The 18483-nt window shown below is 35.8% G+C and overlaps 1 protein-coding gene across 2 annotated transcripts in view; it reads right to left on the reverse strand.

Annotated features, from left to right (window-relative positions):
• Positions 1-18483, reverse strand: part of TEX11 (testis expressed 11) — a 317684-nt gene that overhangs the window by 181610 nt on the left and 117591 nt on the right. For both annotated transcript variants that reach the window (XM_064574208.1, XM_045879303.3), the window contains exons 12-13: positions 7115-7196; positions 4221-4299 (exon numbers count right to left, since the gene is read on the reverse strand). In XM_064574208.1, coding sequence (XP_064430278.1) covers positions 4221-4299; positions 7115-7196 — 161 coding nt within the window. The remainder of the gene's footprint in view (positions 1-4220; positions 4300-7114; positions 7197-18483) is intronic.

Consider the following 18483-nt stretch of genomic DNA (forward strand, 5'->3'; position numbering starts at 1 on the left):
GGTGGGAATGCAAACTGGTCCAGCCACCCTGGAAAACAGTATGGAGGTGCCTCAAAAAGTTAAAAATAGAGCTACCCTATGACCCAGGAACTGCACTACTAGGTATTTACCCAAAGGGTATAAAAATACTAACTCGAAGGGGCACATCCACCCCAATGTTTATAGCAGCATTATCAACAATAACTAAATTATGGAAAGAATCCAAAGGTCCATCAACGGATGAGTGGATAAAGAAGATGTGGTATATATATACAATGGAATATTACCCAGCCATAAAAAAGAATGAAATCTTGCCATTTGCAAGGATGTACATGGAACTATAGAGTATTGTGCAAGTGAAGTAAGTCAGAGAAAGACAAATACCATGATTTCACTCATAAGTGGAGTTTAAGAAACAAAACAGATGAACGTGTGGGAAGGGAAAAAAAAGAGAGGGAAGCAAAACGTAAGAGACTCTTAACGACAGAGAACAAACTCAGGGTTGATGGAGGGGCAGTGGGTGGGGGATGGGCTGAACAGGTGATGGGTATTAAGGAGGGCAGTTGTTGTGTTGAGCACTGGGTGTTGTATGTAAGTGATGAATCATTAAATTCTACTCCTGAAACCAATATTACACTATATGTTAACTAATTAGAGTTTAAATAAAATTTTGAAGAAAAAAATTAGAAAAAAAAGAAACTGTGTGGTCCAGAAACCTAAAATATATACTATCTTGTCCTTTACGAGAAAGTTTGCTACTGTGAATTGGATGAAGACAGCTGGAATGCCTATAAAATCTGGATAACATAAACTGGGAAGAGAAGTTAAATACACCACATGACAGAATTAAAATTCACAGGATTAGAACAACTAAAAAAAAATAGGCTATAACAATCAGGTTGAAACTTAATAGCTTATAAAATACATGTGGGATAATAGAAAATATATATTGATCTCTGCCCCTGGGTCCTAGCACAAATATCTAAAACCCTTGTCATTTCCTAAGTGATAAGAACACTAGGAGCATCTCTTGTTCCAATATTTGTTTTTTACCCCATCCCTGACACAGAGCTCCTAAAACTATAAATTCCTAAGTGATAAGAGCTCTAGCAGCATCTTTTGTTCTACTGAGGTTATTCTGGATGGCTCGGGATGGGGGTTGATCACCAGAATGACCAAGCCATGATTAGAAGCTTGGAATTTTCAGCTCCACCCCAAATCCTTCAGAGAAGAGAGAAGGACTGGAAATAGAATTAGTAATTGATCGTGCTTACATGAGAAGGTCTCCAGAAAACCCCAATAGTGCAGGGTCCAGAGAGCTTCCTGGCTAGTAAACATATTCACACCAAGAGGGTACCACATCCCAACTCCGTATGGACAGAAGCACCTGTGCACAGAATTCTCCCAGACCTCACCCTATGTATCTCTTCATCTGGCTATTCATCTGTATCCTTTATCATGTCCTTCAATAAACTGGTAAACATAAGTTAAGTGTTTCCCTGAGTTTTGTGAGCCACTCTAACAAATTAATTGAACCTGAGGAGGGGGGTTGTTAGAACCTCTGATCTATATCCAGTTGGTCAGAAACATAGGTGATAACCTGGGCTTGCAACTGGCTTCTGAAGTATTGGGGGGGGGCAGTCTTGTGAGACCAAGCCCTTAAACTGTGGGATCTGATGTTATCTCCAGGTAGACAGTGTCAGAATTGAGTTGAATTGCAGGACACCAACTAGTGTCACAAAGAATTGCTTGGTGTGGGGAAAAACCTCCACATATTTAGTGACAGGAAGTGAAATGTTTTGTGTGAGTAGTAAAGGATACTCACAGCGAAGAAATATACATGGGAAAAACACACAGTAGGAAAGAACTAGGTTTTTTTCCTTTTAGTGTGGCCATTGGGTACTTATTCAATCACAAAAGTAAATTCAGAGATAAGAGCAACTGATATTGTAAAGATCTAGTTTTCTAAGCCCAGTAAATTCACTATGTGATGTGGCTGTAAGAAAAGCACTAATCTTAACATTGGCTTCATTAAAAGAAACAGGCTCTAGAACAGTGCTGCCCAGTTGAACTTCCTATGATATTGGAATTGTTCTCTATCTGCGCTGTTCAGTAAGCTATAGCCACTCAGCACATGTGGTTAATGAAACTTGATATATCTAGTGTGACTGAGGTACTAAATTTTTTTATTTTGTTTAATTTTAGTTAATTTAAATTTAAATAGCTATATGTGGCTTGCTACAATACTGGATAGTGCAGGTTTAGAACATTTAGAACATAAAAAGTAGGCACTATTGGTTAGACCACATCTGTAGTATTATGTTCATTTCCAGTTACCATACTTACAAACTAGAAGTGACTGACCAATATTAATGAACAATGTTAGAATGAAGTGGGGAAGAACTGTCAAGTAAAAGATTTTGATGTTACCACATGGCAGAACTAGCAGCCTTAGAAATTACTGGAAAATATGTATCAATTGTATATAAGAAAAAATTGTGTGTTCTGGCTTTGTAGAAACATAATAATCATTTCTCATCCAAGAAGTCATGTCAGGTAGGAGACTGGTCTGCAACAATGGTTGGTAAGCTATAGCTTGCAGGCCAAATCCAACCAGCCACCTGTTTTTGTAAATAAAGCTTTATTAGAACACAGTCGTTTCCATTTATTTACAGATTTTCTATGGCTGCTTTCACTGTAAGAGCAGAGTAAAGGAAGTGTTACAGAGAATTTATGGTTTACAAAGGCTAAAATACCACCTGGCCCTTTACAGAAAATGTTTACTAACCTAAAATAGTGATTCTCAGAACCACTTAAAGGAACTAATAAAGAATAGAGGTCTGGACTTGTTGGATTAAGGCAAGGCCTGTGATCTCTATATTTTTAAAAAGTTCCCTAGTGATCATTTTGTATAACAGTTTTATTGAGGTATAATTCCCATACCATACAAGCACCCATTTAAAGTACACAATTCAATGGTTTTTAGTATATTCACAGTTGTACAACCATCACCCAATCAATTTTAAAACACTATTATCACGTCAAAAAGAAATGCCATACCCATTAGCAGTCTCTCCCCATTTTCCCCAAGTCTCACAGCCCTAGGCAACCACTAATCTACCTCCTGTCTCTATAAATGTACCTATTCTGGAAATATTATATAAATGGAATGATATATGATCTTTGTGACTGGCTTCTTTCACTTAGCATAATGTTTTTAAGGTTCATCCATGTTGTAACATATATCAGTACTCTGGTTTTTTTTCTTAAATTTTTAAAGGTTTGAATTCTAGTTAGTTAACAGTGTTATATTAATCTCAGGTGTATAATATAGTAATTCAACAGTTCCATACATCACCCTTTATTGCCAAATAATATTCCATGCTATGGGTATACCACATTTTGTTTACCTATTCATCAGTTGATAGACATTTTTAATTGTTTCCACATTTGAGTATTAAGAATAACGTTGTTATGAACATTCACACGTTAAGTGTTTTATGGACATACGTTTTCTATTTAACTCAGGAATGGAATTGTTGGGTCATATGGTAACTCTCCATTTAACTCACTGAGGAACTAAGAGACTGTTTGAAAAGCAGCTGTACAATTTTACCATCCCACCATCAGTGTATGAGGGTTACAATTTCTCTACATCCTTGCCAACATCTGTTGTTATCTGTCTTTTTGATTATAGCCATCCTAGTGGGTGAAGTGGTTTCTCGTTGTGGTTTTGATTGGCATTTCTCTGATGGCTAATGATGCTGAGCATCTTTTCAAGTGCTTATTCCCCAGTAATTCTGATGCACACTGAAGTCTGGGAACCATTAAGAGGTCTGTAAATACTTTAAGATCCCTTTCGACACTAATGGTCCCATAAAGATAGAGCCAGAGAGGTGCATTACTCGTAGAACTGCACTTGCTCATGCCTTCCTGTTCCACCTGACACTGCCCTGTAGGTTAACCTAGGCTTAACTCCTGTTTTTCACAGCCCCGACTACCTTATTCTTTTCTCCTTTTATTTCTTTTTCAAAATTTTACTGTTAATTTTAAAAATTAACTTGACTTTTGACTGTTTAAATCATTAAGCAAGCAGTTCCATCTTCTAATTTGATCAGCACAATGGCAAATGTGGTGCTCTGTGAATACGGATGAATATAAATGGATATATTCAATATATATTAATGGAAACCTTAAAAAATGTTAGTCTTTAAAGAAAAAAAAAATCAATTCTACTGTACCGTTCATGATCCATCAGCAGTTTAGCAACGTTCAGACAAAAGTCTAGAGACGTGTCAAGATGTATTATTTCCGTAACAGCTAAAAAAGAAAAAAAGTGAAATAATTGTATCAGTTTCATTCCTGAGGAAGCTTAGCTATTTTCAGTAATTTTCCTCTGTTCAAAATCTGCTTTCTAAACATTTGCCATATACCATGCCTTGCCTAATAATTTATCAAAATCTTTTTATAAAATGGTAACATCCAATGCCAGAGTGTAATGAACCAGGTACTCTTCTATGGATGGCAAAGTAACTTGGTATAATCTTTTTGAAAAGCAATTTGGCAATAATGTATGCTAAGAACACAGTGGTTAAAAGCTTGGGACCTGAAGTCAGACTTGTATTTGAAACCATTTGCCACCTTCATGGCTATAGGCAAGTTACTTAGTTTTTCTGTGCCTTAGTTTTGTCATCTGTAAAATGGGAATATATCACCCATCTCTTAGGTTTGTTGAGAGGGTTACATGAGATAACGAATGTAAATTACATGGCAAAGAGAGTAAGCATTCAGCAAATGACAGTGACTATTATTATTATTACGTATTCCCTCTACTGCAAAAAGTGTACTTCTGAAAAGTCGTCTGAAATAAGGGAAAATGTTTATAAGCAAAGATATTAAAATCAGTGTAGATTGTAATAATAAAAAGGAACTATATTCTTGAGTGTTCACTATAGGTAGGTGATAAACTATTACAAAAACCATTTAAAGCGTTGAGTATGAAATAACAGAAAAAATGAATATGCTCTAGTATGAAAAATGTTTATAAGATCAGTAAGTGAAAAATCAGGAAATAAAGCCTGCATGTACTATATGGTCAAAATTCTATAAAACAAACAAATTTAACCAAAATAGAAAAAGCTCTGAAAATAAATGATCAAACTGCTAGAAGTGAGTGTTCAGACTATTTATTTACCAAATATCTAGTGAGTGTATTCTCTGTGCCAGAAACCGTGCTTGGTGCTAAGAACCCAGTAATGGACAACACACACAAAAATCCCTATTGTCAAGGAACTTATATTCCAGTGAATGGCGGGACTATGGATATTTTTAGTATTTTCCAAAAGTTTCCTTAATGGGTATGTGCTACCCTTTCATAATAAAAAAAAAATTTGTATATTTTTCCACTTTTTCTACTACAAAAAATACCAGTGAAATTCTAATACCAGCAGTTAGACTGACCATTCTAAGAGTAAAGTACTTCCACTAGCAAAGAAATGAATGGACTACAAAAACGCAAGTTTCATACATTCTCTCGATACAACAAAGTAAAAGATAATTTAATATTTTAAGGTATAGAAAACTTGGATTCAGGGAAGTCTCCTAATTTGTAATCTAACATTGCGACTTCATTACTCTGAATATCAAGAGACTAGATTAAATAAAAACAATATGGGCATATAGAACAGTTTCATTTTAAACTCTGCTTTTTATCTGCATTTTGATAAATATTATAATGGGGAATTCTAATCTAAGATTAGTCAACTTTACAGTAGGTGACTCCATAATCCCTTTGCTCTTCCTATATTGTATTGGTTTGAGTAAGCCTATTCCTCTAATTAGTTAGTTGGTTTGTTTATTCTCCTAGTGGAAAAAAAGTAGAGTTGTCTTCCTGGTTCCTAACATTTTTCAACCTGTGTATACTGAGATGATACTGTTACCTAGAGATACAGAATCCTCTATACACTTCAGCTTCTAAGGTCTCCTAGTGATTAGCTAAAACTCTAGAGGTCACAGAAAGTTTCAGAAGTACTAAATTAGAACTAAATTTAGAGCTACTACCAAATTTGATTATTATCCTATTTATTAAAAATCGTTATTATCTATGGGATAGTTATTATAGCATATAATTTTATATAGTAAAAATAATATACCTCTATAATGCAACTATACTTTTATATAGAAAAAAATAAAGCACATACACATTAAAAGAATTTAAATTATATTTACGGCTAAACATAATTGAAATACTGTTAAGGGGCCAGTGTGCATAGAGAGACTTTTTGCAGTAGTAACAGTAATAATAATAGCTACAATAATAGGTAACAAGTTTTGCACACTAACTCTGCACCAGGCATGCTGCTAAATGCTTTATATACATTTTCTCAAGGATTCTCAAAATAACACAATGAGGTAGACATTATTATTATATCTCTTTTAAAGACGAAGAAACTGAAGCAAGGGAAAAATTAAGTGACTTGCCAAATGACTCAAAGATGTGTATCAGGATGTTTACTCTGTGAGGTGTACATTCTAGACCCTTAAGAATTCTGAAAAAGGGGCACCTGAGTGGTGCAGTCCGTTAAGGGTCCACTCTTGGTTTCAGCTCAGGTCGTGATCTCAGGGTCATGAGATCAAGCCCCATGTCAAGCTCCACACTCAGCACGGAGTCTGCCTAAGACTCTCTCTCCCTTTCCCTTTGCCTTTCCTTCTAAAATAATAAATAAATCTTAAAAAAAAAAGAATTTTGAAAAACAAACAGCAATGTTTATACAAGTAATTATAAAAAGCACAGCAGTACAAAGGCTTTTTCTACCCAAAGTTAATCTTTTTTCATGGTGTTAGACAACTTCAGAAGGGCAGCTGCAATTTTTGCTAAACTGAAAAAAAAAAAAAAAACCAAATAGTTTTTATTCACCTCTTTTTTTTTTTTTACTACCCATTAAATTTGCAACTATTCCCTCTTCCTTCTCTTTTTCTTCCTAGCTGACAGGCTTCTCCTTATCCTATGTGATCAATTTCCTTCTCAGTCACCATCAAATTGCACTTATTGTTAGCATACTATAAAAGATCCTATATTAAACAAACTGGTGATGATATTTCAAAATTGTGTGTTCTTCAAACGCAGAGATGATACCTTCAAGGAGTTCTTCATTAGCTATTTCACTCTTCAAGAGGATTTTCATCTTTAAGAAAAGCCCAGCTGGATTTAAATGTTCCTATTTTAAACAGAGAAATCACAATGACATTAAAACTGTAGAATGTAAAAGACAATTTTCAAGTAATTGCCTGTTTTATTCAACCACAGCAGAATGACTCATGAAAATCAAAATTATAAAAGATCAGATCATAAAATCTGGTTTATCCCTGAGGATATTTTCTGGTATTTTATCTAATTTAAATGAAATAATACAAGGAAAAAAACATTTAAACATTTGATTGAGTGGCAAGCACTTAACGGCAAGATCAATACTTAAACTGTGTGAATGTAAGGCCATATTCTGGACTTGATAAGCAAAACTCCACATGTCAATTATATTTGCTTTCTTTTGAGATTTTAGTAACAACAAAGGTCCTTTGGAAACATGGTTGAATGAAATGAAAACGTACTGTCTTCCCTATAGCATTATGCCGGTCATATTTACTATTAATAACAATGTACTCTGAATGGTCTTTCCAAATCCTTGTTAGCTGGTTCTACACTATCTGTGGTCTCTTGCCTGGTTCTGCTTTTGCCTGACAGGATACATATTTAAACAGCTGGCTCAGATTAAAAGGGCAGTCTAGGCCCACAGAAGAGAACCCTTCTCTTTACAAAGGCATTTAGCCTCTACATGAACATTGTACTCATTAGCTCCAACCTTGGCAAATAATTATAGCAATTCATGTGTGAGATGCCTTAAGAATGGAAAGTTAGGGAAAGGATGCACTGGTATTAAAAGGGTTTGCAAATATAGACGCCATCAGTACAAATAATAAACCGAGGTTGCAAATTTTATTTTACTGCATTGCCACATTTCCTGACAGACATGTTGGAATAGGTCCTGGATTCAATCCCCTTTTACTTTCAGAGATGTACAGGTCTTCCAGGGCTTGGCAGGATCTGTTTTCCTTCAGTCTACTATACTCACACAAGTTGACATTCTGGTTTTCCCTTTGATTTCATTACCAAACAACTCCAGAGAATGGACAACACTTTGCTTTCATTGTATAATCATGGATTCACTTCTGTAAACATTTGCACTGTAGGGTATATCCTTGTCTCCTGAAACTACACTTTCAGAAATCATAACTACCTATTAAATCCATCAGCTTTCTCCCTATAATTAATATCCTTGTCTTTTCTGTAACTTTTCTCACTGTTTTTTCTCACTCTTATTCCTTAGATTTCTACTTACTTTTTTTTTCTCTTTTTGCCAAACAGTTATTGGAAAAAAAGGATCCAGGTACAAAAAATTTTCAAGGCAAGTTATCTATAAATCCTGTTTTGCAGATGAGAAACCTGAGGCCCAGATGCAGTAACTTACACACAATGACATAGTTGGTAAGTGGTAGAACTGAACTTTGAATTCAGATCTTTCTGACTCTAAGGGCCATAATCTTTTCTGTAATATGCTGTCTCTCGTGAAGCTCTTTCTACACTTGGCCTCCCTTCTATTTATTGTCCAGTTCTCCTGCAAGCTTTAAAGATAACTTTGCCATTTTCTTAGTGCAAAGTTTATCACATACACACACGATTATATAAAATACATATGCAGAGTCTACAGAATAAAGATAAAACAAACACCCATGCACTAATCACACAGATAAAGAAACAGAATACAACCACCACAGGCCTCTTGTATACTCTTGCCCATTTGCAACCTCCTATCTTCCCCAACAAAGGTAAACACCACTTGAATTTTGTGCAGTAATTCCCTTTCTCTTCTTTATAGATACTCAATATATTGTTTAGTTTTGCCTGCATTTCACTTCACTAAAACAGAAATATAAATTCTTCTTGGACGTGCTTCTTTCGTTTAATGTCATGATTTTCAGATTCATTTATGTTGATACATGGAATTTATGTGTTTTCATTACTGTATACCAAGGTCTTCAAAGGGTATTCCTTGATCAGCATTACCTGAAAACCTATTAGAAATGCAGGTCTCACCCCAAATCTACTGAATCAGAAAATATGGGTAGGGCCCAATAAACTATGTATGTGTGTGTATTATTTTTAAGAAAATGGATAAAATTATTACTATTGATTTGCATTATGAGAAGTTTCCATTTCAACATAAATTTTAGTACTTATTTAGTAAGGTAATAAATAAGAACACTGCATTTTAATAGGAAATCTAGTTAATATTTATGCATGCTAAAGTTTGAGAACGACTATTGTACAGTATTCCATTGCATGAATATATCAAAATTTATCTACCTATTCTACTTTAGACATCAAAGTTATTTTCAACCCAATTGCTATTTTGAACAATCCTTGCATCAGCTTCTGTACAATCTCCTAGTATAAAAATGCAACAACTTTTTTTCCAAAGTATATACCTAGGAGTGAAGTTGCTGGGTGGTTGGATATGGTTAAGTTCAACTTTATCAAGTAATCTCAAACTGGTATCCAAAGTAGCTGTATCATGGGATGCCTGGGTGGCTCAGTCAGTTCTGAGTGTCCAACTCTTGATTTCAGCTCAGGTCATGATCTCAGGGTCGAGAGATTGAGCCCTGTGTCACACTCTGTGCTGAGCACGGAGACTGCTTGTTCCTCTCCCTTTGTTCTACCCCCCGGCCCCCGCTCGCTCACTCATGCTCTCTGTCTCTCTCAAGTAAATAAATAAATAAAACTCTTCAAAGTAGCTATATCAATGCTCAAAAAACTAGGAGTGGAAGGGCACTTATTCAACCTGACAAAGGGTATCTATGAAAAACTCACAGCTAACACCATACTGAATGGTGAAATACTGAAAGATTTCTCCCTATGATCAGGAACAAGAAAAAGAAGTCTGCTCTTGCCACTTCTATTCAAAATTGTAATGGACATACTTGCCAGGCAATTAGGGGAGAAAAAGAGATAAAAGGCACCAGACTGGAAGGAAGAAGTAAAATTATCTCTATTTGCAGATAACATGATCTTGTATATAGAAAATCCTATTCCCTATAAAAATACCAATAGTATTTTACACAGAACTAGAACAAATAATCCTAAATATATATGAAACCACAAAAGACCGCCCCCCAATAGCCAAAGCAATCTTGAAAAAGAAAAGCAAAGCTGGAGGCCTCACAAGTCAGGACTTCCAAGTTATATTATAAAGCTGTAGTGATCAAAACAGTATGGTACTGGCACAAAAACAGATACATAGATCAATGGAACAGAAAACCAAGAAATGAACCCACAATTATATGGTCAATTGATCTTCAACAAAGCAGAAAAGAATACCCAATGGGAAAAAGAGTCTCCTCAACAAATTGTGTTGGGAAAACTGGATAGGAACATGCAAAAGAAAGAAACTGGACCACTTTCTTACACCACACACAAAAATAAATTCAAAATGGATAAAAGACCTAAATGTGAGATAGGAAACCATAAAAATCCTAGAAGAGAGCACAGGCAGTAACCTCTCTGACATCAGCCATAGCAACTTTTTCTAGATAGGTTCCCTGAAGCAAGGGAAACAAAAGCAAAAATAAACTATTGGGATTACTTCAAAATAAAAAGCTTCTGCACAGTCAAGGAAAAAAATCAACAAAACTAAAAGGTAATCTAAGGAATCACAGAGATTATTTGCAAATGACATATCCTATAAAGGGTTAGTATCTAATATATATAAAGAATTTACATAACTCAAAACCCTAAAATCAAATAATCCAATTAAAAAATGGGCAGAAGACATGGGACAGACATTTCTCCAAAAAGACATACAGATGGGCAACAGACACATGAAAAGATGCTCAACATCACTCATCATCAGGGAAACATAAATCAAAACCACCATGAGATATCACCTCATAACTGTCAGAACAGCTAAAATCAACAACACAAGAAACAACAGGTATTGCTGAGGATGTGGAGAAAATGAACCCTTCTACACTGTTGGTGGGAATGAAAACTGGTTGCAGCCACTCTGGAAAACAGTATGGAGCTTCCTCAAAAAGTTAAAAATAGAACTACCCTATGATCCAGCAATCACACTACTGGGTACTTACGCAAAGAATACAAAAACACTAACTCAAAGGGATACATGCACCCCTATTTTTATAGCAGCATTACTTATCATACCCAAGGTATTGAAACAGACCAAATGTCCATCGACTGACGAATGGATGATGAAGATGTGGTACACACACACACACATACACAGGAATTTTATTCAGCCATAAAAAGAAGGAAATCTTGCCATTTGCAATGACATTGATGGAGCTAGAGAGTATACTGTTAAGCGAAATAAGTCAGAAAAAGACAAATACCATATGATTTCCCTCATCTGTGGAATTTAAGAAATAAAACAATGGACAATGAAAAAAAGAGAAAAATCGAAAAACAGATTCTTAACTATAGAGAACAAACTGATGGTTACCAGAAAGGAGGTGGGTGGGGGGATGGATGAAATAGGTGAAGAGGATTAAGAGTACACCTAACATGATGAGCACTGAGTAATGTATGGAATTGTTGAATCAGTATATTGTACACCTGAAACTATTATAACACTGTATGTTAAATATACTGGAATTAAAATTTTAAAAAATAAGCTGTAATAGAAACAGTGCACTTATGTAAAACTAGGGGGAAAAAAAAGAATGAGATCTTGCTATTTGCAACAACATGAATGGATCTAGAGGGTATTATGCTGTGAAATAAGTCAGAGAAAGACAAATACCATATAATTTCACGTATATGTGGAATCTCAAAAACAAAAGAAAACATAACAAACAGAAACAGACTCATAAATACAGAGAACAAACTGATGGTTGCTAGAGGGAGGAGAGTGAGGGTAAGGGCAGAATAGGTGAAGGGGATTAAGAGGTACAAACTTCCAATTAGAAAACAAGTCACAGGGATGAAAAAGTATAATGCAGGGAATATTTTAACAATGTTGTATGGTGACAGATGGTAACTACCCTTATTACGGTGAGTATTTTATAATGTATGTAACTGTTGAATCACTATGTTGTACACCCAGAGTAATAACACTGTATGTCAACTATATTTCAACAATAAAAATTAAAATCCTAAGAAATTTAATAAAAACCTATTAAAGCTAAAAATTAGTTCAGAAAGATTCCAACATCCGTATTTTAAAAATCAATGGTATTTCTATATACTAACCATAAACAATCCAAAATTGAAGTTAAGAAAATAATTCCATTTTTTTAAAGATTTTATTTATTTGACAGAGAGAGACACAGCGAGAGAGGGAACACAAGCAGGGGGAGTGGGAGAGGGAGAAGTAGGCTCCCTGCGGAACAGGGAGCCCGATGCGGGGCTCGATCCCAGGACCCTAGGATCATGACCTGAGCCGAAGGCAGACGCTTAATGACTAAGCCACCCAGGCACCCCGAAAATAATTCCATTTTAAGTAGCATCAAAAAGAATAAAATACATAGAAATAAATTAAACAAAAGGGCAAGACTTGAATACTGAAAACACACAGGACACTGTTGAAAGAAATTAGAGACCTAACTAAATGAAAACACATCCCACGTTCCTGAATTGAGGACTTAATATTGTTAAGATGACAACAATCCCCTAGTTTATCTACAGATTCAATGCAATCCCTGTCAAATTTCCAGGGGCTTCTTTGCAGAAGTTGACAAAATGACCCCAAAATTCATATGAAAATGCAAGAGTTCTAGAATGGCCAAAACATTCTTTACAAAGAACAAAATAGGAAGACTCAGACTTCCAATTCCAAAGTGGTATACTACTTTACAGTGACATCAGTTGTAGATGAGAATTCCCAGTGTTCCACATCCTTGTCAACACTTGGAATTACCAGACTTTTAAGTTTTTGCCAATCTGGTGGGTATTTTACCTCTTTAATGTGTTCTTTTTATCCTCCTAGGCCTCTACTGTGAGTCATTCCTAAAGTTCAGCTCCTCTAAAGCTAAATACTTTTTTTCTCTATACACTCTCCTTCAGGAACCTTACCCACATTCTGGCTACAAATACCTTTTAGCAAAGAAAATTTGTTGCAGGACCTTTTTTAGGGTAATAGTTTCATTGAGTTATAATTTATATACCATTCAATTCACCCATTTAAAGCACACAACTCAATAATTTTTAGTATATACACAAAGTTGTTTAACTATCACAACGGTCAGTTTTAGAACATTTTCATCACCTCAAAAAGAAACCTTGTACCCTTCAGTAGTCCTTCTCTATTTCCCCATGCCCCAAGCCCTAGCATCCACTATTCTACTTCATGTCTATATATATTTGCCTATTTTGGACATTTCATATAAATAGAATGATATAATATGTGTTCTATTGTGGCTGATTTCCTTCAATTAGCATAGTATTTTCAAGGTTCATTAATATGTAGCATGTATCAGTACTGTGCTCATTTTTATAGCTGAATAATATTCTAGTATATGGATATACCATTATTTGCTTATCCATTCATCAGTTGATGGACATCTGGGCTGTTTCCATCATTTGGCTATTGTAAATAAGGGTGCTAGAAACATTCATGCACAAGTTTTTGTGCAGGCACGTTTCCAGTTCTTTTAAGTATATACCTAGGAATGAATTGCTGGATCATATGGTAACTCTATGTTTAACTTTTTGAGGAACTGCCAAACTGTTTTCCCAAGTGGCTATATCATTTTACATTCCCACCAGGAGTATACATAGCTTGTAATTATTCCACATTCATACCAACAATTGTTTTTGTCCATTTTTTTAAATTATAGTAATCCTAGTGGGGTGTGAAGTGATTCCTCATTGTGCTTTTGATTTTCATTTCTCTGATAATTAATGATGTTGAGCACCTTTCCATGTGCTTATTGGCTATTGGTATATATATCTTCTTTGAAGAAATGTCTATTCAGATCCTTTGTTCATTTTTATTTTTTTTAAAGATTTTATTTATTTATTAGAGAGAGAGAGAGAGGAGAGACAGTGAGAGAGTACAAGCGGGAAGGAGAGGGAGAAGCAAGCTCCCTGCAGAGCAAGGAGCCCGATGCAGGGCTCGATCCCAGGACCCTGGGATCATAACCTGAGCTGAGGGCAGACACTTAACAACTGAGCCACCCAAGCGCCCCTCTTTTGTTCATTTTTAATTAGCTGTTTATCTTACTAGTGAGTAGTACGAGTTTTTTTATTTATTCTGGATACTAGACACTTACCAAATATGTAATTTGCAAACATTTTCTCCCATTTTATTGGGAGGATCCCATGGGTTGTATTTTCACTTTCTTGATGATTTTGCTTGAAGCAAAACTTTCATTTTAATGAAGCCCAATTTTATCTAATTTTCCTTTTTGCTTGTGCTTTTGGAGGCTTGTCAAAGCACCCAAGACTTTTTCAATTTCATTATACCAATAAATTTTCAAAAATAACGTTATGGAACAACATAAAGCTACCAAATATTAATTTTCCTTCAAAAACAGATATTTAAAATTTTTACTCTAAGTTCCAGTTCCAGCCAAAATGGAGCATGGCTCCTAAATCTTCTACTAATTACAACTAAAAACTCTGAGCAAGATATACAAAGCAACAACCTGAGGACCCTGAAAAGTAAAAAGTAGAAATATTTCAGTGAGGCACAGAAACAGAGAGAAGTGAAATGAGTGGGAATGGTGAGTTTCCTAGAATTTTTTTCTTTCAAAAATCTAATGGTATATGGGGCACCTGGGTGGCTCAGTCAGTTGGGCGTCTGACCTGGGCTCAGGTCATGATCCCAAGGTCCTGGGATCAAGCCCTGCATCAGGCTCCCTGCTCAGCGGGGAGTCTGTTTCTCCCTCTCTCTCTGCTCTGTCCCACTTATGCTCTCTCTCTCTCTCTCAAATAAATAAACAAAATCTTTTTAAAAAATCTAATGGTATAGGAAATTTGTTTCTCTTCTGCCTAATCTCTAAATGAGGCCAAAAAATTTATTCATCCAGATAAATTTTCTTCTGGCCTGGAGAATTTTTTAACAGGCTCTGACCTCAGGTAGATATGGAGTTCAAATTTACACTACTGATATGGTCCAAGAACTGAAAAATCAAAATAAAAGTAGCCAAACGAGTGATACTTCATGGACAGATGGCTAAAGCAAACAGACAGCTTCTCTGTCGGGCCATGACCTCAATCCATGCTGTATAGGACTCTAAAAGATTAATTTCCATTAAAGACAAACTAAAAATTCATACTGAGAAAGAGCAGCAGGGTCAATTTGTTTCCAGGTAACTTGCCTGCACTTCATAACTATATTTCATATGTTCAAAAAGTTAGAGACTTCTACACTTATATCCAAAACAACTGAAAGCAGGGAATCAAGCAGTTATTTGTACACCCACATTCACAGTAGCATTATTCACATAGCCAAAGGTAAAAACAACCAACATGTTCATCAATAAAAAAATGGATAAACAAAATGTGGTACATACATAGAAAGGAATATTATTCAGCCTTAATAAGGAAAAAAAATTCTGATACATGTTATAACATAGGTGAACCTGTGGACATTTTCATACATGAAATATGTCAGTCACAAAAGGACAAACAGTGCTTGATTTCACTTATATGAGATATCTAGAATAGCCAAATTCAGGGACAAAAAGAATGGTGACTGCCAGGAATAGCCAAATTCAGGGACAGAAAGAATGGTGACTGCCAGGAACTAGAGGGAAAAGAGAACGGGGAATTATTATTTAATGGGTACAGGTTTACATTTTGTAAGAGGAAAAGTTCTGGAGATGGATGGTAGTGATGGATATACAATATAAATATACTCAATGCCACTGAACTATACACTTAAATTGGTTAAGATGGTAAATTCTATGCTATGAAAAATTTTTAAATATGAAAGCAGGAATGGCTATATTAATAACAGATAAAGTAGACTGTAGAGCAAAAAAAAATTACCAGTAACTGAGAAGAACATTATATGATGATAAAAGGGTCAATCCACCAAGAAGAAATAGTAACTCTAAATATGTATGCACCAAACAAAAGAGCTGCGAAATATTTGATGGAACAATTTATGGAAATACAACTACTGTTGGAGACCTCAACACTTCCACCTCAAAAACTCATAGAACTAGATAAAAACTCAGTAAAGATATAGAAGAACTCAACAATACCATCAATCAACAGAATCTAACTGACATTTATAGAATACTCCACTCAAAAAGAGCTGAATACACATATTTAAAGTGTTCACAGGATATTTACCAACATATACTATATCCTGGGCCACAAAACAAATCACCAAGAAGCTGGAAAGAGAGCCTACACCCTGGGAGATATTTGCAAACCAGACATGTGACAAAGAACTCTTATCATGAATATATAAAGAACTCTCAAACTCAACAGTAAAAAGTTAAACAATCCAATTATAAAATGGACAAGAGCTATGAAGAGACATTTCACCAAAGAGGAGCACATGCAAAGGTGTTCAACATCATTAGTCATTAGAAAAGTATGAATTAAAACCACCATATACCTATTAATAGGGCTAAAATATAAAAACAGTGACAATACCAAATGCTAGGAAAATGCAGAGAAATTGGAACTCTCATAGACTGTTGGTGGAAATGCAAAACAGTACACCTACTCTTTTTTTTAAGATTTATTTATTTACTTTAGAGAGAGAGAGAGCATGGGTGGCGGGGGGGCAGAGAGAATCTCAAGAAGACTCTGTGCTGAGCGTGGAGCCCCATGTGGGGCTCAATCTCATGACCCTGAGATCATTACCTAAGCCGACTCCAAGAGTTGGAGTCGCCCCAGTATAGCCACTCTTGAAAACAGTTTGGCAATGTCTTAAAAATCAAATAACCCCAAAATTGCACACCCAGGCATTTACCCAGAAAAATGAAAACTTACATCCACACAAAAACCTATATACAAATATTCATAGCAAGTTTATTTATAATAGCAGAATCTGAAAACAACCAAGGTTTCCTTTCATAGATGAATAGTTAAACTGATTCCATCTATATCATGCACTACTCAGCAATGAAAGAAACCAACTATTGATACACAGGAAAAGTTGGATGGATTTCAAGGGTATTATGCTAAGTGGGGGCGCCTGGGTGGCTCAGTTGGTTAAGCGACTGCCTTCGGCTCAGGGCATGATCCTGGAGTCCTGGGATCGAGTCCCGCATCGGGCTCCCTGCTCGGCGGGGAGTCTGCTTCTCCCTCTGACTCTCTTCCCTCTCATGCTGTCTGTCTCTCATTCTCTCTCTTGCAAATAAATAAAATCTTAAAAAAAAAAGGGGGGGGGTATTATGCTAAGTGAAAAAAGCCAATCTCAAAAGGTCACAAACTGCTTAATTCCATTTGTATAATATTCTTGGAATGACAATATTACAGAGATGAAAAAATAGAGGTTGCAAGGGCTTAGGGGTGGGGCATGTATGAGTGTGAATTAAAAAGTAGCATGAGAGAAACGTCTGGAGTGATGAAATAGTTCGGTATCTTACTGCCATGGTAGTTGCATGAATCTACACATGGAATAAAATGGCATAGACCTATACACATACATTATACCAATGACAATTTACTGTTTTTGATATAGTAATGTAGCAGGTAATCATTAGAGGAAGCTTGGGGAAGGGAACACAGGACTTTGTGCTATCTCCTGGGGGTGGGTGTTAAAATTTTCTTCTAAATCCTCACCATGATTGTTTTTATTATTTCTTCCTTTGTACTACTTTTGTAACTTCCTATGAATCTGTAACTATTTCAAAATAAAGCTTTTTTTAAAAGAAAGAATGTGAAGACATTTCTAAGCATATAAATGTTGAGTGAAATTAGTCCTCATCAGTACAGCAGCACCACAAGAAACGCTGAAAGATGTCTGTAATGGCTACTTTTATGTGTCAACTTGACTCGGTCACAGGGTACCTAGATAGTTTGTCAAACATTATTCTGGGTCTTTCTGTTTCTGGATGATATTAACATTCAAACCAGTAGGCTGCGTAAAGAAGATTGCTCTCCATAATGTGAGTACGACTTACCCAATCAGTTGAAAGCTTGAACAGAACAAAAAGGCTGACCTTGCCCTGAATAAGACAGAACTCTTCCTGACTTAACAGATTTTGAACTGGGACACCGGCTTTATTCTGCCTTTGGACTAGAACTAAAACACTGGCTCTTCTTGAATTTCAAGTCTGCCAGCCTTCAACCTGGAACTATATCATTAGCTCTCCTGGTTCTCAGGCCTCTGGACTCAGACTGGAACTACATTTTCAGCTCTCCTGAGTCTCCAGCTTACCAACTCACCCCGCAGATCTTGAGACTCACCAGCCTCCATAAGGCTGGGAGCTGCCAATTCCTTACCATCCCCCCAACCCTCTCTTTCC

The sequence above is a fragment of the Mirounga angustirostris genome, unplaced genomic scaffold (genome assembly GCF_029215605.1).
Source record: "Mirounga angustirostris isolate CCGP_5_RB_7025 unplaced genomic scaffold, mMirAng1.0.hap1 SCAF_11, whole genome shotgun sequence".
Classification (NCBI taxonomy): Eukaryota; Metazoa; Chordata; class Mammalia; order Carnivora; family Phocidae; genus Mirounga; species Mirounga angustirostris.